At 46.2% G+C, this 22,222-nt stretch overlaps 1 protein-coding gene across 6 annotated transcripts in view; it reads right to left on the bottom strand.

Annotated features, from left to right (window-relative positions):
- The window catches only part of SLC25A48 (solute carrier family 25 member 48), a 50,085-nt gene that overhangs the window by 8,092 nt on the left and 19,771 nt on the right, over nt 1-22,222 (bottom strand). For 3 of the 6 annotated variants that reach the window (XM_069589794.1, XM_069589793.1, XM_069589792.1), the window contains 2 exons: nt 11,529-11,786; nt 7,685-7,818 (listed from right to left, as the gene is read on the bottom strand). In XM_069589794.1, coding sequence (XP_069445895.1) covers nt 7,685-7,818; nt 11,529-11,786 — 392 coding nt within the window. Of the gene's footprint in view, nt 1-7,684; nt 7,819-10,029; nt 10,228-11,528; nt 11,787-22,222 lie in introns of those variants that run through there. The other 3 variants (XM_069589796.1, XM_069589795.1, XM_069589797.1) reach the window with 2 other exon arrangements.

The following is a 22,222-nucleotide window of genomic DNA, read 5'->3' as shown; positions in this document are numbered from 1 at the left end:
TCAATGAATTTAGTAAAGTTGTAGGATACAAAATTAATATACAGAAATTTGTTGCTTACAATGAACTAACAGAAAGAGAAACTAAGAAAACAGTCTTTTTTACAGTTGCATAAAAAATACACAGAAATAAGTTTAACTAAGGAGGTAAAGGACTTGTACTTGGAAAACTATAAGACTTCAGTGATGACACAAAGAGATAAAAAGATACACTATGCTCATGCTCGTTAAAATAATTAATATTATTTAAAAGACCATACTCCTTAAGATAATCTACAAATTAAGTATGATTCCTATCAAAATATCAATGACATTTTTTCACAGAACTAGAACAAATCATTCTAAAATTTGGATGGAAATACAAAAGACCCAGAATAGCCAAAACAATCTTCAGTTCAGTTCAGTTCAGTCGCTCACTCGTGTCTGACTCTTTGCAACCCCATGAATCGCAGCACGCCAGGCCTCCCTGTCCATCACCATCTCCCGGAGTTCACTCAGACTCACGTCCATAGAGTCCGTGATGCCATCCAGCCATCTCATCCTCTGTCGTCCCCTTCTCCTCCTGCCCCCAATCCCTCCCAGCATCAGTGTGTCTTTTCCAATGAGTCAACTCTTTGCATGAGTTGTCCAAAGTACTGGAGTTTCAGCTTTAGCATCATTCCCTCCAAAGAAATCCCAGGGCTGATCTCCTTCAGAATGGACTGGTTGGATCTCCTTGCAGTCCAAGGGACTCTCAAGAGTCTTCTCCAACACCACAGTTCAAAAGCATCAATTTTTCAGCGCTCAGCCTTCTTCACAGTCCAACTCTCACATCCATACATGACCACAGGAAAAACCATAGCCTTGACTAGACGGACCTCAGTCGGCAAAGTAATGTCTCTGCTTTTGAATATACCATCTAGGTTGGTCATAACTTTTCTTCCAAGGAGTAAGCGTCTTTTAATTTCATGGCTACAGTCACCATCTGCAGTGATTTTGGAGCCCCCCAAAATAAAGTCTGACACTGTTTCCACTGTTTCCCCATCTATTTCCCATGAAGTGATGGGACCAGATGCCATGATCTTCATTTTCTGAATGTTGAGCTTTAAGCCAACTTTTTCTCTCTCCTCTTTCACTTTCATAAGAAAGAACAAAGCTGGAAGTATCATGTGCCCTGCTTTCAAACTATACTACAAATCTACAATAATCAAAATAGTATGGTACTGGTACAAAAACAAACAAATAGATTAATGGAACAGAATAGAGGGCCCAGAGATGACCCCACACTTACATGGGCAATTGATCTACAACAAAAGAGCTAAAAACGTAAAATAGGGAGAAGACAGCCTCTCCATTAATGGTTTTGGAAAAACTGGACTACTTTCTCACACTCTATATAAATGCAAAATACATTAAAGACTTAAATGTAAGACCTGAAACTATAAAACTTCTAGAAGAGATCAAAGGCAGTACATTCTTTGGCATCAGTCTTAGCAATATTTTAGGAGCAGTCTCCTCAGGTAAGGAAAACAAAAACAAAAATAAACAAATGGGACTACATCAAACTAAAAAGCTTTTTCACAGTGAAGGAAACTACCAGCAAAAGGAAAAGTCTGCTTAATGAGCGAGAGAAGATATTTGCAAATGATATATCCAACGAGGTTAATATTCAAAATATACAAAGAATGTATACAACTCAATATCATAAAACCAACAACCTGATTTAAAAATGAACGGAGGACCTGCATAGACAGTTATCTAAAGAAGACATATAGATGCCCAACATACACATGGAAAGTACTCAACATCACTAATCATCAGGGAAATGCAAATTAAAACCAGAATAGGATAGCACCTCACACCAGGCAGAATGACTATCATCAGAAAGACAAGAAATAACAAATGTTGTCAAGGATGTGGAGAAAAGTGTTCATAATGGTAAGTTGGTGCAGCCATTATGGAAAATAGTATGGAAGTTCCTCAAATAAATTAAAAAATAGAACAACCACACAATCTACTAATTCCACTCCTGGGTATTTACATAAAGAGAATGAAAATACTAATCAGAAAAGATATATGCACTCCTATGTTCATTGCAGCATTGTTTACAGTAGCCAAGATATGGAAGAAATCTAAGTGTGTATCAATTGATGCCTGGGTAAAGAAGATGCATATATATGCAATGGAATATTACCAAGCCATAAAAAGAATTAAATCTTGACATTTGTGAAAACATGGATGAACCTAGAAGGTGTTATACTAAGTGAAATAAGACAAAGATAAAAACGTATGATTTCACTTATATGTGGAGTCTAAAACACACAACAAATGAGCAAACATAACTAACCAGAAACACAGCCATAGATACAGAGAGAAAACAGGTGGTTGCCAGAGGGGAAGAGTGTTGAGGGGGAGAGAAATAGGTGAGGGGGATTAACAAGCACAAACTTTCAGTTACAGAATGAATGAGTCATGGGTATAAAATGTACTGCATGAGGAATATAGTCACTAACTATGCGATATCTTTGTATGGTGACAGATGGTAACTAGACTTATGGTGATCATTTTGAAATGTACAGGAAAATCAAATCACTATGCTGTGTACCAGGAACTAACAATGTGTTGTAGGTTAATTATACTTCTAAAACAAACAAACAGAAAAAAACATTAGATTTGTGGTCACCAGAAGTGAAGGGTGGTGGGAGGGGAAATTAGATGAAGGTGGTCAAAAGGCACAAACTTTGAGTTATAAGATAAATATGTACTAGGGATGTAATATACAATAAGATAAATATAATTAACACTGCTATACAGCATATGTGAAAGTGATTGAGAGGAAACCCTGAGTTCTTATTATAAGGAAAAAAAATGTTTTTCTATGTTTTAGTTTTATATCTGTATGAGATAATGGATGTTCACTAAACTTATTGTGTTAATCATTTCATGATATATGTAAGTCAAATCATTATGTTGTATACCTTAAACGTCCACAATGCTGTACATCAATTATATCTCAGTAAAACTGGAGGGAAAAAACTGAAGTAAGAATTCTAAGAAAATGTCAGAGCAGAAGATGTCAGGACTCTGTCTCCCCACCTAGACAACTATTACACTGACAGAATTTGTCTGATGTAACTAGTATAGAACTCTGGAGTTTACTGAAGGCTTCCAAGTTCCAGGGGAGCATTTGGGAAGTGGTTAATTTTGGTCAATGTTAGCTTTTAGCACAGTAGCAGCTACCTATCCCCCACTCCAAGCCCTTTGGCAGGCAGCTGTGCACAGTTCCTGGAGCAACCTGCACACAGCTTGCAGGAACCAGGGTGGGCAACGAAAACCTCATCCTCCAAATATATGGGACATCTGCTCCTGGCCACTGATTGCTGTTTCTGATCATGAGGTGCAAAGAGGAAGACAGTCATTCTTGTTTAACGTCCCCCTCCGTTTTGAAAGCCCCTCCTCCTCTGGCTGAAGTGATTTCCAGGGAATTTAAAGGAATGGTGACCCCTTTCCCTTCATTTTCCTCTTTTTCCTCTTTTGAGAGCCAGCCATTAAAGGCTAGGAAATTCAAAAGCAACTGCATGTATGGGGAAAATTAAAAGTGACTGTGCATGCCCAAGGAAAAGCACAGGCTCAGAAAAAAAACTGAGAAAACCTTAAGTTTACACCTCAGGTTGATCTTTGGCACAGAGATAGCCTACAACAATCAAAAACGAAACCTACCACACCCTGGGGAAGAGACAGAATCTGATTTCTAGAGTTGCTACTTTATTAGACTCAAATGTCTAGTTTTCAATTAAAAAAATTACAAGGCATATAAGAAATAGGAAAGTATGGTCCACTCAAAGAAAAAAAAATCAACAAAAAATGTCCCCCAAAGAGACCTGATAGCATATCTGCTTGACAAAGACTTTAAAACACCCTTCTTAAAGGTGCTTGAAAAACTAAAGATGTGGAGAGCGTCAAGAAAATCATATGTGAACAAAACAGAAATATCAATTAAAAAAATAGAAAACCCGGAAAGAAGCCAGACAAATTCTGGAGCTGAAATGTACTGAATGAATAACTGAAATGAAAAAAATTTACCAGAAGGATTCAAAGGTTTATTTGAGCAGGTAGAGGAAAGAATGAGCAAACTTAAAGACAGGACAAGAGAAATCATTTGAGTCTTAGACACAGAAAGAAAAAACAGTGAAGGAAAATGAACAGCGCCTAAGGGACTTGAGGGAAACTCTCAAGCACAGCAGTATATTGTGGGAGTCCAAGAAGAATGGGGGCGGGCAGAGAGTATTTGAAGTAATATGGCCCAAAACTTCCCAAACTTGATGAAAAACGTGAATGTAAATATTGAAGAAGCTCAATGAACTCCAAGTAATATGGACTCAAAGAGATCCACACTAAGACCCATTATAATAAATTTTTGAAAGACAAAGAGAGAATCTTGCAAGCAGCAAGAGAGAAGTGACTCATTATATACAAAGGATCCTCTATAAGACTTTCAGCAGATTAGTCAGCAGAGACTTCCACGATCAGAAAGCAACGGGCCAATATAAGCCAAGATCTAAAATAAAATAAAAACCGTTGAAAAAGGATTCTGTATCCAGAAAAACTATCCTTCAAGAGTGAGAGATAAATAAAAGCTTAAGAAGTACATTACCACTAGACCTACCCTGTAAGAGCTTTCCTGTGGCTCAGACGGTAAAGAGTCTGCCTGCAATGCAAGAGACCTGGGTTCAATCCCTGGGTTGGGAAGATCCCCTGGAGAAGGGAATGGCAACCCACTCCAGTATTCTTGCCCGGAGAATCCCATGGATGGAGGAGTCTGGCAGGCTACTGTCCATGGGATCACAGAGTCAGACATGACTGAGTGACTAACACTACCCTGTAAGTGAAGCTCAAGAGAGTCCTGCAGGCTGAAATAAAATATCACTAGACAGTGATTTGAAGGTGTGTGAAGAAATAAAAGTCTCACAATAGGTAGACACACAGGGAGAGTAACACCAGCATCGTGGCAGCACAGGACATCCTTTGTTTTGCCCTTACTTCAACAACAAAGATTAAACAACCATCCATGAACAAAGGTGCCTCTGTGGGAGCTGTGGGATCCAGCACCTTACACCAAGGGACCCAACAGGATGCTGCCCACCTGTGCATCAGCTAATAGGCAGATAGACCTCAGTCCTGGCAGGGAACTCTGCAGTGGCCTGTGAAAAGGTTCCAGCCACTCTTGGCTATAGGACCTGGAGAACACTGACTTGGGCAGTCTCACACAGAACCTTTGTGGAAGTCCAGGTTTCTGGAGGAGAAGTTCTGGCCCTTCATTGGAGCAAAAAAACAGAAGTTTGAACACACTTGGATGGCAGTTAGTAAAAAATGGAGGGTTTGGGATGAGGCAGCCATATGAGAGAAGGCCTAGAGGTCAGTAGTAAATTAGTACTAATACATACAAATACCGATGCTAATACTAATAAGTTAACTCTTTCTAAATGTTCTTTATGTATTATGCATTAAGCTGAGCACTTTTTACATGCCTCATTTAATGTAACCTTCAAATGTCTCTTCTGTTTATGGTAGGGATGGTTATCATAGGAGAAATTGAGGACTAGACAGATAAAGTTTGCCTGGATTCCCCTAGCTTACAAGTAGCCAGACCTGGTTTGGAACTCAAGTCTGCTGATTAAAGTTTTGCTGTTGTTTAGTCAAGTTGTTGTTTAGTCGCTAAGTCATGTCTGACTCTTCGCAACTCCATGGACTGTAGCCTGCCAGGCTTCTCCGTCTGTGGGATTTCCCAGGCAAGAGTACTGGAGTGGGTTGCCATTTCCTCCTCCAGGGGATCCAAGGATGGAATCCATGTCTCCTGCGTTGGCAGGCGGGTTTTGGTTTTTTTTTTTTTTAACCACAGAGCCAACAGAAAAGCCTCTAAGAAGCACTACAAGGAAGCCAGGGGCCCATTCGAGGAACAGCAAGTATGAGGGGTCTAGGAGGTATCATGGGAGGGAAGATAGATAGGGATGAATTAGTTTATAACCTGAGACACTAGATGTGGAAACCTGATCTTCATTCTGAGATAGTTTAGAGGCAAGAAGAGGCTAGGATTTAGGACAAGCCCTCTGGGTTCAGGAGAAGAGAGACAAGGCCAGGCTGGAGGCTACTTCAATAGCTGAGACCAGAGGTGATGGAGTCTGGCTGGCGTTGGGTGGAAAGCAGCAGACAGATCGGGGAATTGGACCTTGTGAGATATGATGACTGTGGCGGGTCTGGGAGTTCTTACTTGGCAAAGCGGTGAGGGCGAGGTGCTGAGCAGGGAGTGAGGAAGGAGTTCCCAGCCTATTTGGCTGAGGAGGCAGGGGACTGGCTCACGCTGGTGGAGTAGAAGGATGCGTGCCTCTCTTCTCCTGTGAGAGCACCAGCATCGCAGCTAGCTGTTGAACAACTGTCAACAGGAGGACTCTGGAACCCACCAAAAAAAGATACTCCACATCTAAGGACAAGGGAGAAGCTGCGACCAGACGGCAGGAGGGGTGCAATCACAATAAAACCAAATCCCATACCCACCGGGTGCCGCTGCTGCTGCTGCTGCTGCTAAGTCGCTTCAGTCGTGTCCGACTCTGTGCGACCCCATAGATGGCAGCCCACCAGGCTCCCCCGTCCCTGGGATTCTCCAGGCAAGAACATTGGAGTGGGTTGCCATTTCCTTCTCCAATGTAAGAAAGTGAAAAGTGAAAGTGAAGTCACTCAGTCGTATCTGACTCTTAGCGACCCCATGGACTGCAGCCTACCAGGCTCCTCCGTCCATGGGATTTTCCAGGCAAGAGTACTGGGTGGGCGACTCACAAACCAGAGAACAATAATACCAAAGATTTTCTCCCACGGTTGTAAAGGCTCTAGCCCCCACATCAGGCTTCCCAGCCTGGGGATCTGGCAAAAGAACTGAGAATCTCCAGGGAATCTGCCTTTGAAGGCCAGTGGGATTTGACTATAGAGTTTCCACAGGACTGGATAAGGAGGCAAGCTTGGAGACTTGGAGGTAGGTCCAGGCCCCGGCTCTATCACGCGCCAGCTGTGTGACCTCAGATTGGTTACCAGTCCTCTCTGAACCTCTCAGCCCAGTATTTTTTGAGCATGCCCAGGGGAGGGAGTCTAGGGTGAGGCCACTGTGGAAGGCTGGCAGCTCCCCAGAGGCAGTGCTTGCAGTGCTTGGTAATGGCAACCCCCAGCACTCTGGTTTCCCTATTAAAGCCTGACATCCCTGCATTTGTCTGACCCTGCCTCGGACATGACTGAAGAGACTTAGCAGCAGCAGCAGCAGCCCTTGAAGCAGTTTGATCAAATGTCTAGTTCGATATATGATCAATGATTGTAATAGTGTAACTCTAGAAGGCAATGGCAACCCACTCCAGTACTCTTGCATGGAAAATCCCATGGGCGGAGGAGCCTGGTAGGCTGCAGTCCATGGGGTTGCTAAGAGTTGGGCACGACTGAGTGACTTCACTTTCACTTTTCACTTTCACGCATTGGAGAAGGAAATGGCAACCCACTCCAGTGTTCTTGCCTGGAGAATCCCAGGGACGGGGGGAGCCTGGTGGGCCTCTATCTGTGGGGTCGCACAGAGCCGGACACGACCGAAGCGACTTAGCAGTGGCAGCAGCAGCCCTCCTGGGACTGACATTGACCCCAGACGTCACTGACATGTGACTGCTGCAGGGCTTACTTTAAGACCTTCTTTCTGATAACTCTGGGAGATGCAGTCCAGAACACCTCTGTATTTGTTTACATAAACCCCATCAGCTTGCAGTCGGCTCTTCATGACATCCATAGGAGTTGCTGTTCCCCAAGAAATCGCTCCTGTAAAGAGAGAGACAAATAGCTATGAGGGGCTAGCTGGTCAGGATCTGGAGGGGCGCTGGCTCCCTGTAGATTTCTGGAAGGAGCTCAGGGTCAGGACCTAGGAAAGGGGTCCCTGATCCTCCCTCACCACATGCTGTGGGACTCTGCAGAAGTTTTCTGCCTCCTCTAGGCCTTGGGTTTGTCTTCTGTAAAATGTGCCAGCAGTACCTCTCTTCATCGGACTGCTGTGAGGACAAATGAACTAACACGTATGAAGCATTTAGCACAAAGACAGGTGAGTAGTTAGTGCTTCCTAAGCAGAAGCCTGTATTGACAGCTTTTATTGCAAGAAAAGGCCCAGTACCTTCCAAGCACACACAGGGGAGGGAGTTCAGGGTGAGACCTGAGGCTGAAGGCTGGTAGCTCCCCAGAGGCACAATTTATTCTGAACACAGTTCAGTTCAGTCGCTCAGTCGTGTCCGACTCTTTGCGACCCCATGAATCGCAGCACGCCAGGCCTCCCTGTCCATTACCAACTCCCAGAGTTCTCCTAGACTCACATCCATCGAGTCAGTGATGTCATCCAGCTATCTCATCCTCTGTCGTCCCCTTCTCTTCCTGCCCCCAATCCCTCCCAGCATCGGAGTCTTTTCCAATGAGTCAATTCTCCACAGGAGGTGGCCAAAGTACTGGAGTTTCAGCTTTAGCATCATTCCTTCCAAAGAAATCCCAGGGCTGATCTCCTTCAGAATGGACTGGTTGGATCTCCTTGTAGTCCAAGGGACTCTCAAGAGTCTTCCCCAACACCACAGTTCAAAAGCATCAATTCTTAGGCGCTGAGCCTTCTTCACAGTCCAACTCTCACATCCATACATAACCACTGGAAAAACCATAGCCTTGACTAGACGGACCTTAGTCGGCAAAGTAATGTCTCTGCTTTTGAATATACTATCTAGGTTGGTCATAACTTTACTTCCAAGGAGTAAGCGTCTTTTAATTTCATGGCTGCAATCACCATTTGCAGTGGTTTTGGAGCCCCAAAAAAGAAAGTCTGACACTGTTTCCACTGTTTCCCCACCTATTTCCCATGAAGTGATGGGACCAGATGCCATGATCTTCGTTTTCTGAATGTTGAGCTTTAAGGCAACTTTTTCACTCTCCTCTTTCACTTTCATCAAGAGGCTTTTTAGTTCCTCTTCACTTTCTGCCATAAGGGTGGTGTCATCTGCTTATCTGAGGTTATTGATATTTCTGCCAGCAATCTTGATTCCAGCTTGTGTTTCTTCCAGTCCAGCGTTTCTCATGATGTACTCTGCATATACATTAAATAAGCAGGGTGACAATATACAGCCTTGACGTACTCCTTTTCCTATTTGGAACCAGTCTGTTGTTCCATGTCCAGTTCTAACTGTTGCTTCCTGACCTGCACACAGATTTCTCAAGAGGCAGGTCAGGTGGTCCACAGAGACACTAAACAAACACTTGCAGATAGGCTGCTGGCCAGCCGAGGGATTGTAGAGAAGAGGGGAGGGGCAGGTCTTTAAAGAGCGCTTATCTTTTGCAGTGATGTGGAATCGAAGAAGCCTTAGGACCATGTGCCACTGAGTCTTCTTCATCGGATAAAGCTCAGGTGTCCTGGTTTGAGCACTTTTGTGACTTTAAAGGACTCCAAGAAAACAGCCCCAGGTTATTGTGTAAACACAGACATTGGAACATTCTTTGATGGGGAGACAAAAACAAACTGATGCCAAAGTCCAAGGCAGCTGGTTTGCAAAATTTTGTAACTGGTGCCCAGCAGCTCCCAAATGAGGCCTTAGCCTGTCCCCAGCTCCCTGCCCGTCCTGGCCTCCTAGCCTTGGTCCTCTGGGAACCCTCTGGGCATCTCCCACCTCCTGCCAGGAAAAATGGGGCTGCTTTCCCTGGAGTCAGTCCAGGTGCTGCCCTGGCATATCCCTCTGTTCTCAGCCCGTGGGCTTGGGTATTACAAAAACAGGTTTGTCTGCCAGGCTACATGCACCTGTTCTCACCAGAAATGAGAGCAGTAGGGGCCTGCCGGCCCTCTCAGCCAACAGGCACTTACTGAGCACTTACTGGGAGCTGGCACAGGCCAGGCCTCAGACATGCAGGGGCCTGGGGAACACTGGGGTCTGATGGCTAAGATGTAGGCTCTTTTATGTATTTCCTGTTTCAAGCACAGCTGGTTATAATGAGGAGGAGAAAGAATGACAATTTTCTTTCTTTTTTTAAAAAAAAAATATTTATTTCACTGCACTGGATCTTAGTTGCAGCACACGGGATCTTTAGTTGCAGCATCTGGTTCCCTGACTAGGGCTTGAACCCTGGGTCCCCTGCACTGGGAGTTCAGAGTCTTAGCCACTGGACCACCAGGGACGTCATGACAACTTTCTTCTTTCCACTGGATCTTTCCTGTCAACATCAAACATACCAGGCTATCAGCCTTCTTAAGAAGCAATCCTCTCTTGACTTCATTCCCCTCTCTGACTATAGCTGAGTTTCTCTCTTCCCCAGCACGGTGCAGTCAAATCCCTCGGAAGTGTTGTGCCTACTTGGGTTCTCCAATTTCTTTCGTCCCATTCTCTCTTGATCCTACTTCAATCAGGTTCTCACACCCTTCTCTTCATCCAAGTCTTGTCAAAGTCATTGGTGGCCTATGTGTTGCTAAATCCAAGCCCTGGGAATAGCAAGTGCAAAGATTTTGTGGTGGAGAGGGAGCCAGGCAAGGTCAAGTTGCAGGAAATGAACCAGTGTGACTGACACCGAACTAAGCAAGGGGACGTGAGCAGAAAAGGAGTGCAGAAAGGTAACAAGCAGATTGCTGATGGCCTTGAAACCACTGCAAGGTCACTGACTTCCAGCTGAAGTGACATGGAGATGCAGCATGGGTTCTGAGGAGGGAGGTTAAATAACCAGTCCATGGTCACAAAGTGACTAAGTGTGGATTTGAACTTGGCTCTTTCTGACGGCAGTGTCCCCGCTATACTGTCTGCATTAGCTGTGTGTCTTTGGGTTGGTCACTCTGAACTTGAGTTTTCTCATCTGAAAAATGGGGAGAGTGATTCCTACCTTCTGGGGAGAATGAAATCCTCATGTTAGAAAGACTTGCAGGGTGCCAATATTTTTAAAAGGTGGACCGTGATAACAGAATTTCTTTCCAAAGCTCAGCGCTACCTGACACAGAGTTGTGCTCAAAATATACCTTCCAACTGAAAGCAGCAAGAGCCCAAGTAGGGACTCAGAGAAGGTGCGGGGAGAAAGAGAGGGGCCATTCCCCATCCCTAGCCCTTCCTCCGCCTGGCTAGGTTTGACCATGTGTATGTGCCTGTAAGTGTGTGAGTGTGTGTGTGTGTGTGTGAGAGTACATGTGTGTGTTAAGTTGCTGTGGTCATGTCCGACTCTTTGCAACCTCATGGACTGTAGCCTGCCAGGCTCCTCTGTCCATGAGGATTCTCCAGGCAAGAATAGTGGAGCGGGTTGCCATGCTCTGCTCCGGGGGATCTTCCCAAGCCAGGGACTGAACCCAAGTCCCCTACATCCCCTACACTGCAGGTAGGTTCTTTATCACTGCGCCACCAAGGAGGCCCCAGGTCTGACCATTGCAGGTGCTTAATGAAGACCTGTTGGAAGAGTGGCTGGATAGCCCCACCCTTGCCCCACAGTCCCACCGTGGTGGTCAGCACAGGGTCAGGGGTCACCCATGCTGCCCTTACCCGCCACTCCGCCTGCCAGCCACACAGCACAGGGGCTGGGGCCTGCGCAGGCCTCGGGCGTGATCCAGTCACTCAGGAACACGTAGGGGATGAAGTAGAGGCAGTAGCCTGGAACGTCCCTCAGCAGCATGGCGCTGGCTCCCCGGTACAGCCCCGCCAGGCCTTCTGTCCGCACGATGGTTGCAAAGCAGTGCACAGGCCCCTGGTAGGATGGCTGTTCCCCAAGAGCTGCCACTCTGGGCTTCAAACCAAGGTTGGCTGCAAAGACAGAGCAAAAAGGTGGCAAGCGGCCCAAGGCAGGAGACTGGCCATCTCTGGCACTGAGGCAGCCCAGCCCAGCCCATTGAGAGTTCCCACTCACGTCACCAATTGATTTTTACCAAACCTTCTGCCTGTCTTGGCAGCTCACATGGGGCTTCTGAAGTCCCAGTGTGGAGCCCTTGCCAGCACGTGCAGCCAGACTGGAGGCAGTCCCACCAGGTGATAAAACACCTGTTGCCTTAGAATGCCCAGGGGTTCTCTGTCAACCGTCACTATGGCATTCTGAGCAGATGTGACTGCACGATGTCTCAGAACAAATGTGCTGAGCCAGACCAAGCTCTGTCTTGAAGCACAGGCTGTAAAATCCAACACACTGTGTGGGTATGTGTGTGTGTGTGTCTACTTGTGCACAGCATGCTAAAAATCATATGAGATTTAAAACTAAACTGTCCTGGCTCCAAATCCTGGCCCTGCTTACCAACTTTCTGACCTTGGTAGGCACCTTCCAAGTCTTTGTTTGTTTACCTTTGAAAAGAGGACAAGCTCATACTGAAAGTTGCTAAGACAGTAGATCGTAAACACTCTCGCCACATACCCACACAAAATGCTAACTATGTGAGGTGGTGGATGTGCAGACTGACCTTATCTTGATATCATTTCATGACGCATATGTGCACCAAATCATCACACTGTGAATCCTAAACTTGTAGAAGGCTATATGTCAACCATATCTCAATAAAGTTGGGAACCTGTATTTTTTTTTTAATAAAAATGAGAATAGGCTGTTTGAGAGTATAAACAAGGTAATACCTATAAAGAACTCAGCATGGTGCTAGGAATATTGTAGGGGTGCAGTGGTCTCACCAGAGCATTACTGAGACCAGAAGACAGGCTGGAAGCCTGGACATGGTCTCACTGACTCACTCCAGCCCTGGCCAGGCAGTGCCCTGAAACCACTGTGGGCAGAACTGTGCCATTGGCCCCTCAGAGTCCAGGACACAGAGTGCTGTCTCCTTCTCTGACCACTGGGGTCTCTGCTGGCAGATCACTGGTCTTGGTCTGGTTGTTACGTCAGTAACGTCTTCTCAGGACATATGCAGACAGCAAGTAGTGGCTCTAATCCTTCCACCTGGCTCCTTTCATCTCCCTGTCTGATGCTCATCTACTCTGCTACAGACCCTTTGGCATAGCTCTGACTCATGGCCGGAGAGACCTCCCAGTCCCAGTGCAAATAAAGTAGATCATGTTCTCAGCTTTCCCTTCTTGGAGAACCAAGGTGACGTGACCAGGACAGGAACAGAATGGAGCTTGCTTGTGACCACACACCCATTTTGTCACCTGGGTTCAATTCCCCAGAAGCACCAGCTCATTTGGGTTTTTACAGCATGCTGGCTAAGAGACAGATCACTTTCATTACACAGGTGAACTTCCAAGCCCCCTAAATAGCCCCATCTTTATCAGATGAAGGTCAGGAAAGAATATTCAGCTTCATGATGCCACAGTCCAAAGGGGAAATTTAGGAGTTAAGTACAACTTGTCCTTTTCACTTATCCTGGATGTAGACAAGGTCAAGGGGGAGGTTTCTATTTGCCTGGAAATTTTCCTTTAACAAACTAGTCCCGTATTTTCTTTCCGTATTGAGGGAAGAGAGGGATAATGGCCATGTGCGTTAGGCCAACTGCAGGAGGCCGAGTCCCATTGTCTTTTACAAGGGATCCCGCAGGGAGTGAGCAGGTGTGGCGGCCACATTTAGGGGCACAGGGCACTCTGAGCTCAGGGCAAGGTCAGACACTGCAGTCTTTGAGAGCACTCTGAGAGATCACTGAACACTCCTTTCTCTCCCAAAGCCACTAGGATACCACCAGGGTCATCCTGGAAAAATTCGGCATTAAACCACATAGATGTAATTGTCCCAACATATAAACTTTGCCTCGGCCATGCTTACATGGAAGTACCAGTGATTTGTCCCTAAAATCAAAGTTTCCATGAATCAACTATGAGTACAATGTATAGCTCAAAAGTTACTTACTGAAGGAGAGCTCCTGTTAACATTCTGCTTGTTTGGAGGTATAGATGTTGGAAAAAAAAAAAAAAAAAAAACACCTGTCCAACCACCAACTGGCTTTGTCAACAAAAAATCTGCCCTTTTTCTCCTTTTCTTTTCAGGATAAGCAATAAGGAAATTCTCTTATATTCTTCTAGGATTATAACATAAGCAATCTAGCTTTAATTGCTTGAAAATGATCCATTTACAACTATTACATCAATATAATTATAATGCTGACCTGGAACATCAACACGAGTCTAAGCTGGTTGTCAGGGCCTTCTGGACACAAGGTGATACTGTGAAGCCCTCAACTCCTTGCAGCTCATCCCTGACATTTGTAAATAAATTTTTTACTTGGAAATAATTTCAAATTTGAAAAAAAAAAAGTACAAAAAAAAAAGAGAAAATTTTACCCAGAACACGTTTACCTCTGCACCTATTTTTAACATTTTACCTTATTTGTTTTATGGTTTGTGTGTCCTCTCCTTCCCTCCCTGTCCATACCCCTCCTCCACTCCTCACTCAAACATGGGTGTGCAATTGAACTGAACAGATGCCTTTGTCCCAATTCCTAAACCTTGCCTGGTTCAGCTCCAGGTAACAGTGACCCGACCTGGAGTCAAGGTTTTCATCAGTCAGTTGTGGGTATGATGTGACTTTCAGGAGTTACTGATAGAATGAGAGAGTCTGATAAAATTGGAAAAACATTTGGCCAAAGAAAGCCAACCTTGTCATCAAGACCCAACCCAGCACCAAATCTGCACTTTCTTTCTTTTTCTCCCAAAATAAGCAATAAGGAAATTTTTTGGCCCATATATACAATATACAATTTTATTCTCTGAGCCATTTCAGGGTGAGTTACATACAAAATAGCCCTTTACCCTTAAATTCTTCAGTCTGTGATTCCTAAGAATCAGGACGCCATCCTACACGCGGTGGGAAAAGAGCCAGGTTCATAATCCACACGGACAAGCCTTGTCTAACGTACTGCCCGCGCTCACACTCTCGGAGGTCTCACGTTGGCCTTTAGCGTGCTTCTCCCCCACCCCATGACAGAATCCAGTCCATCAGGTATTATATTTCGTTATCATGTCTGTGTAGCTTCCTTTCATCTGGAGCATCTCCACAGCCTTGCTTTGTTTTTTCTTTATGACGACACTGACATTTTTTAAGAGTACACCACCCCCCTTCTTGTTAACAGAACTTTCCTTATCTGAGGTTTGTTTGATGTGTCCTTGTTATTACACTGAGATGACGCATGCTTGGCTGGACTTCTTCCCCATTCTCCAGTCTCACCTCTTTTCCCATGGAGACCAATCAACCTCAAGATCCCCTCGTCTTCTCTGGCCTCCTCTACTTGTTTTCATTAGTTTGTTTCTTCAACTGAGGTGTAATTTACATCCCATAAAAGGTGCAGCTTGTAAGTGCACACAGTTGGTGAGTTTTGACCATGACGTGCACCAGATACCACATCCTACTGAGAAAATGACATCTTATGCTTGAAGGAAGCCATTCTGGTCACTCAGGCAGAGCAACACTCTGAAGGCTCCCTAGCCTCTCCTGCTTTTCAAGGTAAAAGGATTCTGTGATGTCAACGTGTCACCCGATGAAAAGCACATCTCTTCCAGGTGATAGTTGTTACCGGCCCACCTACTTTAGTGGTAGTGGTATGGACAATTCACACAGGACCACGAGGCAGAAGACAGCAGGCATTCTGATCAGTTGCTCAAACCACAAGATGCTCCATGGCTCAGCTGGGGAAGGCGTTGCCAGGGAGTCCTGGCAGCCAGACTTAGAAAAGCTCTGAGTCGGAGCCTCTGGTAACTCTAACTCTGGACCAGTTTTAGTCTGGGTAAAACAAATTTTGGTGACCCTTAAAAACTGACTTGGGAGGTTGCTGGCAAGCAGCTCTCAGAAATATACACAACCGATACATGTGAATTTGTATGTCTTTGCACAAGGAACCAGGAAGGAGGTGGGTACTTTGCTCACACTAAACCTCCCCTCAGCCTGTTGTTCAGGAACCTCCAGGGCCTGGGCTTGGGGGTGCACACATGCCCGTGAAGGGATTCATATTAGGTATATTTCCTTCTAGGGTGAAATGTATTTAGTTTCCCTCATGAGAACTTTTTGTTCTGAAGTAAGGATAAGATGATGAATCAAATTTTTATTATTTCCTACCCTGAATGCTTTGCTATTTGCTTTGCTATTGAGGCCATTTTTTACTGTCCTCTTTACACTAAGAGCCTTTTACTAAAATAGGTGCAGTAACACTCAAGATGTCTGTGGTTTTCTTTGTTTTCCTAAATTCATTTAGGATCAACTCAAGCCCACAGGACAGGCAGGATGTTCAAAGTCAGTAATATCAGCCCCCACTCTGCTCCTCACCTTCACCTAAGAGCACAGGAAGCCTCCACCGTTCTAAAAAGACCCCTCCTCCGGGCTCCCCTGCGTTGTTCGGCCCAGTCCCCTCCTCGCTCCTTGGACCACACGCTGGGCCACGTGGCTCACTGCTCAGCAGCAGCATCTGGCACTTGGCTTGCTGGCTCCTGCCTGGGCCAGGAGGCCCCTCTGATGGCAGGCGCCTCTTCAGAGAGCTTTGCAGGAGATGGGGGCGTCCAGGTTTAGCCAGTCCTCACAGGTACCCACACAGTCACTCCTTGGGGGATCCTCCTACCTCAGAGAGGCTGCACTGGCCCAACTACAGGCTGAGGTCCCTGCAGATCTGCCTCTGGCGCCCCTCTTCTGAGAACCCAGGGACCTGCTGCAGCATCCCACGGTGCCCTTCCCAGACACAAACACAAACACTTTTAACTCTTTCCTTCCTCAGGCAATGCTGTTCAGTGTCTTCAGTGGGTCATGGCCTTGGAGACAGGAAAGTCAGGTGAAGCACAGTAACTAATCACAGACCCACTTGAAGTTAGGAGAGCCCAGGCCTCAGGGACACAAAGGACTGACCACTCCCTGGAAGGGAGAGCACCGCCAGACCCCCTCTGTTTGTTGGTGGGGGTTGGAGGTGGACACAACATCATTTCTGAAAACATCAGTTTCTCCAGAAAATCCTTAGCAAGTCAGACACCCACAGATGAGGCCCTGCTGGTCCCCAGTCAACAATGAGCAGGCTCACCAAGTGTTCTGTGCTCAAATACCCCGGGCCAGCAGGCTCTCAAGTGCAAGGGGGGAGCACAGGTTTATTTCAAGGGACCCACAAATCCACAAGCCTTGAAGACTGATAGAATTCCTCAAATATCTCATATACATGTCTGACCATTTTTCTCACATGTGTAGGTGCTATTGTGGGAACTCAATAAACATTACTTAAATACACTGATAATCCACAGTAGTTTCTTATCATATGTGTTTTCTTAATCATGGACAAAAGGTAAAGCCACTGTTCTATGGATTGGACTCCATTTCGTATATTTAAAAAGTACTCGTAGGGACTTTCCTGGTGGTCCAGTGGTTAAGAATCCACCTTCCAGGACTCGGTTCGATCCCTGGTCTGGGAAAACAAGACACAACATGCCTACTGGCAACTAAGCCTGAGTTCCACAACAACCAAGCCAGAGGGCTGAAACTAAGGCCCAACATGGCCAAATAAGATAGATAATTTTTTAGAAAGGTACTCATAGAAAAACCAGGACCCCTAGAGCCTGCCAAGGCTGCACCCTGTCACGGTCTGTTTTGGTGGCTTCTGTTCTTGGAGCACGCGGTTTCCCCCTAACTGGCTCAGGGAGTTTTCTGGTATTGGAAACGCACACTGTGATGTGTCCCAGGCCCTGTGACCCTGTGCCTGACACTGTGGGCTGTATGTGCCTCAGCACCATTCAGAGAACACTTGAGCATCTGATCGGCAGCTCTAGCAGCGGGGCCTCCCAGAGCCTCACCCCCCATGTTGGACGTTCCTCCAAGCCCAGTCCTGTCTGATCCTTGTGCCAGAAACTAAAAGACACTTCCAAATCATGGTATAAGCTTCCACACTGGCCTAAGATGCTGTGGAAGCAGCCAGTACTAGGGATGGACATCCTCCAACAGACAGGCTGGGTATAACCTCTGTGGTTTGCATTTGAACAGGCTGCGGAACCCTGGGTTCACCTCCCCAGGATATTACCGATGGGAAGCTCTGGCCTGGTTCCTATTTGTAGAGAGTATGGCAGTTTTCTCATGATCTAGAGAGTCCATGACAGGCAGATGGTTTACTAGAAAGAGCTCTGTGTTAGGAGCAGCTGGAGTTTGCTCTGGTGCTCAGTTGTTATTTTCTGTACAACCTAGTGCAAAAGACTCCCCCAACACTAGCCTTCAGTCTCCTTGTCATATACAAAAGGGGAAGAATAAGAGGCCTCTCCATATCCTCACGGGGCTTTTGTGAAAATTAACTGAGAATGCACTTTGGCAAGCACAGTTTACCAAAATGTGTGTTGTACAAATGTATTTTACTTGAGGCAAATAGTTATCACTCTTGTCTTTATTAACTTGTCCTGATGTAATTTCAGATTCCAAAAGACCCAGACCTGCCAGTCTCAGGCAGCTGTGCCCTGCCGTGACCTGCCAAGCCTCCTGTGGAAGACTGTGGAAACCCACACACCACTGAGAGCTACCAACACCAGTGTCAAGTATAGAGACCAAGACAGTATTTGCCCTTGTCAATTGACTGAAAGAACAGATGGGTGTGTCCCTATTTACTGTATGCAACTTGTACAATGGTGTGTCATGTTGTGTACATCGTCATTAATTGTGCAAAGCTATGTGAGACCACAGCTTGAAAAAGATTCAAACTGTCCAGAACTCAAGGGTGCCTCTTGAACTGCATGGCTATATGCCTGGCCTCGTCACAAAACGCCTCCCTCCACTTTCGGGCTGCCATCGCTCCAGCCCTCACTTCCTGTTGGCATACAGCCTACTTGAGAAGAAGGCCCCCACTGTGGTTTCTGTGCCACTTGTCACATTCCAAGAATTCCTGCCTTCCCATAGGCTTCCTTCTTTAGAAACTGATGGAGCAACATATATCTCTTTACAGAGCTTAGCATCAATCATTCCTGCCCTGAACTGGGAAATTCTTAGAAAGTATCAGATGGCTAACCTGCCTAGAGATAAATATGCTTCTGAGCAGCCACACATCTTTATGAGAGCAATAAAACTATGTTGCCAAAGAGACAAACTGATGTAGTCAGGGCCTCTGAGGCACAGTCACTGCCCTTTTCCCAGTCAGACATTTCTGAAGGTCCAGGGAAATCGCAGAAATGGTTTCACCCCATTTTGTCATCAGACAGCCTTCCAGACTCAAATGGGCTTTGTGTTCAGGTGAGTGGCTGATGATCACCCCTCGGCTGGCACTCCCCACTGCTGCCATCCAACCCAGCCCTTGTCAGTGTGTCCTCTCCTCGAGGAGGACCCTCTCCTCCTCGAATCCTGGCTACACTCTCTATCTACCCTTCATCCCATCAGATTATATTAAATATGGTAGGGTCAGCCTCCCTCAACTTCCTTCCTCTTGCCTCAAAACTCTCTCTCAATTATCTCTGTCCTTATTCTCTCCCGATTTGGAAGAGAAAGTCTTTTTCTTTGGTCTCCATTCACTGTGACCCTGGCTTCAGCAGCTCCCCCCTCTTCCCTCTCCTCCCCACGATGGTGACAGTAGTCTCTCAGGACTGTGCTTCCAGGGTGTGGAACTGCACGGAAAAGTCACTTAAACCCAGCGTCCATTTCCCCACCCGCCAGATAGAGACTGACAGTGCATATCTCACAGAGTTGCTGTGGTGACTGAATCTCAGGGTATGTGTCAGCACAGAGCACACGCTCAGGCACAGCACTTGTCAGCTACAGCTGTGAGTGGCAGCACAGCTCCTTCTCAAGCCCCTTGATGCGTTTTCTCATTGCCAGTCCCCTCTGTTTTTGCAGCTTGCCGTGGCATTCGCATCTAATGTCACGACTGCAGCTGTCACTGTGACGTCTGTCACATTCCTGTCTAGACCTCCTGCCCTAGCATTTCAGCTGGAGTTCCCCCCTCCCCAGCAACAGGAACCAAGGCAGGTCTCCACATTCTCACTTGAGACTGCCTCTCCAGCTGGGATCCAAACCGTCACGCGCAAGGACGAGCGTGAGTGCTGACCCACTCCCACCAAGCTCTGTCTCGCAGGCTTCATCTGCTGTTTCATTCCCTGTGCAGGTGGTACCACCTCCCTCATCGCTACCCAGCTTTGAAATCCTGGGTCATTTTCAACACTCTCTTCTCTCCTTATTGGCCTGTTGGTTCTGCATTATTGATAGCTCTCTGAGTTATTGCTCCCCTGTGTTCCCAAAGTCCATGGCCCTGAGACAGGTGTTCCCAGCCTCTCGCCTGGTCTGTGGCAGCAGCTTCCTTACCTCTACCATTCCCACCCCTTCCATTCCTCTGAAGGTCAGGTTCATCACTTCCTGCCACACAGCTTTGCTCAGGTCATGCTGGTGTCCAAGACACCCCATTGCCTGCAGAATAGCACAGAAACCCATACTCAGCTAATAATCCAAGCTCTTCATACCTGACCCTGCATCTTCCACCCCTCCCCACTCATCCCCACACAGACCTGCCCTTCCTGCCCCTGACTCCTTCCCTCCATCGGGTCCTCAGTCTGAAACACCTCCCCCTCCCCACCTCCAATTCCTAGCCAGTATTCAAGCACCCAATTGACAGCCACTTCCTCTTTGGAGCCTTCCTGGTATGCAGAGCCAGATTCTGAGGTTCCAGAGTCTTCCACGGGCCTTTCTCACTCCAGTGCACATTTGATTCCCCACCAGACTGAGGGCTCCATGAACACAGGGGCTGTGTGCATCTGATGCCTGATGTACCCACTCAGCTTGGCTCATTGCAGAGGCTGGGAAAATGCTAGTGAATGAATGAATGGAAGGGTGGATTAAGCAGGCATAACACTCAGCCCTTTGCCTCCAGCTGGGCCTGGTGAAGTCACCGCAAAGGTCAGCACAGAGTTAATGCTGAGTCTTCCTCCAGTCCCCCAAACCCTGGCCTCCTGTGGTGTTTAATGTGCTTTGTGATCTGCACATTAATTAGGTTCTTAATGAAAACAGACCTGAAAGCTCCCAGATGGGGGAGGAGTGAGTGTCACTGGCCACTGGGCTCTAGGGTGTGACTTGGCCCAGGTAGAAGAACTGCTGGCCCTGGACCTCAGCCCCGAATTCCAGCACGGGCCCAGCAGGGCGCCTGGTGCAGCTCACGCCCGTGGGGATGGCAGCTTGAAAACGGCACCTTCACAGGCATCTTACTGTCAAGGCCAGGTCTGAAAGAGTTCAGGCCAAGTGACAGAGACCCCAGGGAGAAAACCTCCGTGAAGCTGGGAGTTTGCATGAGGATAACTGCCATCCAGCATGTGCTGGTAGGCAGTGCTAATGGACATTCCCTTTAAACTTCAGCAAATGCTGACAGCATCTGGTAAAACCCCTCTATATAACATATTTCACAACACGTACCAAGAATCCGAAAAATGACCATACTCTTTGACCTACTCATGAATCAAAGAGCCCACACATTTAGGGAAATGACTGTAAATGAAGGCAACTCTTTATGGACAAATTTGCTGATCACATCACTATTTTTAAAAGAGGAAAAACTGTAAACAACCTAAATTTACATTAGTAGGAAGACTTCTAAATAATAAGTTTAACTGTATTGCTAACATGTATCTCATGTTTTCAGTGTATCAGACGTTGTGCTCAGATCTCCATGTGTTATGCATGGTTCTATCCCATCCCAGTTATGAACGAGCTACTCTTGCTATTCCTGTATTGCAGATGAGTAAACTGAGGCTTGCGCTTCCCAGGTGGCACTAGTAGTAAAAAACAAACAAATAAAAAACCCACCTGCCAAAGCAGGAGACTTAAAGATGCTGGTTTGATCCCTGGATAGGGAAGATCTCCTGGAGTAGGAAATGGCAACCCACGCAATATTCATGCCTAGAGAATCCCATGGACAGAGGAGCCTGGCGGGTTACAGTCCATAGGATTGCAAAGAGTTTGACACTACTGAAGTGACTTATCACAGCACACAAACTGAGGCTTCTTGACGATCGGTGAAGGTAACAGAAGCAGGTATCTAACCCCAGAAACTGAATTCTTTCCATGCTATACCATCCCTCTCAAAATATGTGTGTGTATTTTATGGACTATTGTACATCTGTTTTGAATATTATCCATCTATTTTCATTTTATAATGTTATTTTAGTAACATGGAAAATGTTCGTTACACTGTTAACAACAGGATATGAAACTGTCTAGATAACTTGAGTAAAACCTCTTAAAACATTTCATCTATGCACACTGAAAAGGAAGAAGAAATACACCAATGTATTAATGGTGACTGTACTTGGTTGGATGGCTACTCTTTCCCTCCACATTC

Source organism: Ovis canadensis, chromosome 5 (assembly GCF_042477335.2).
Source record: "Ovis canadensis isolate MfBH-ARS-UI-01 breed Bighorn chromosome 5, ARS-UI_OviCan_v2, whole genome shotgun sequence".
Lineage (NCBI taxonomy): Eukaryota > Metazoa > Chordata > Mammalia > Artiodactyla > Bovidae > Ovis > Ovis canadensis.
Note: the sequence above shows the minus strand (reverse complement) of the source record. Positions and strands in the feature narration are given on the sequence as shown.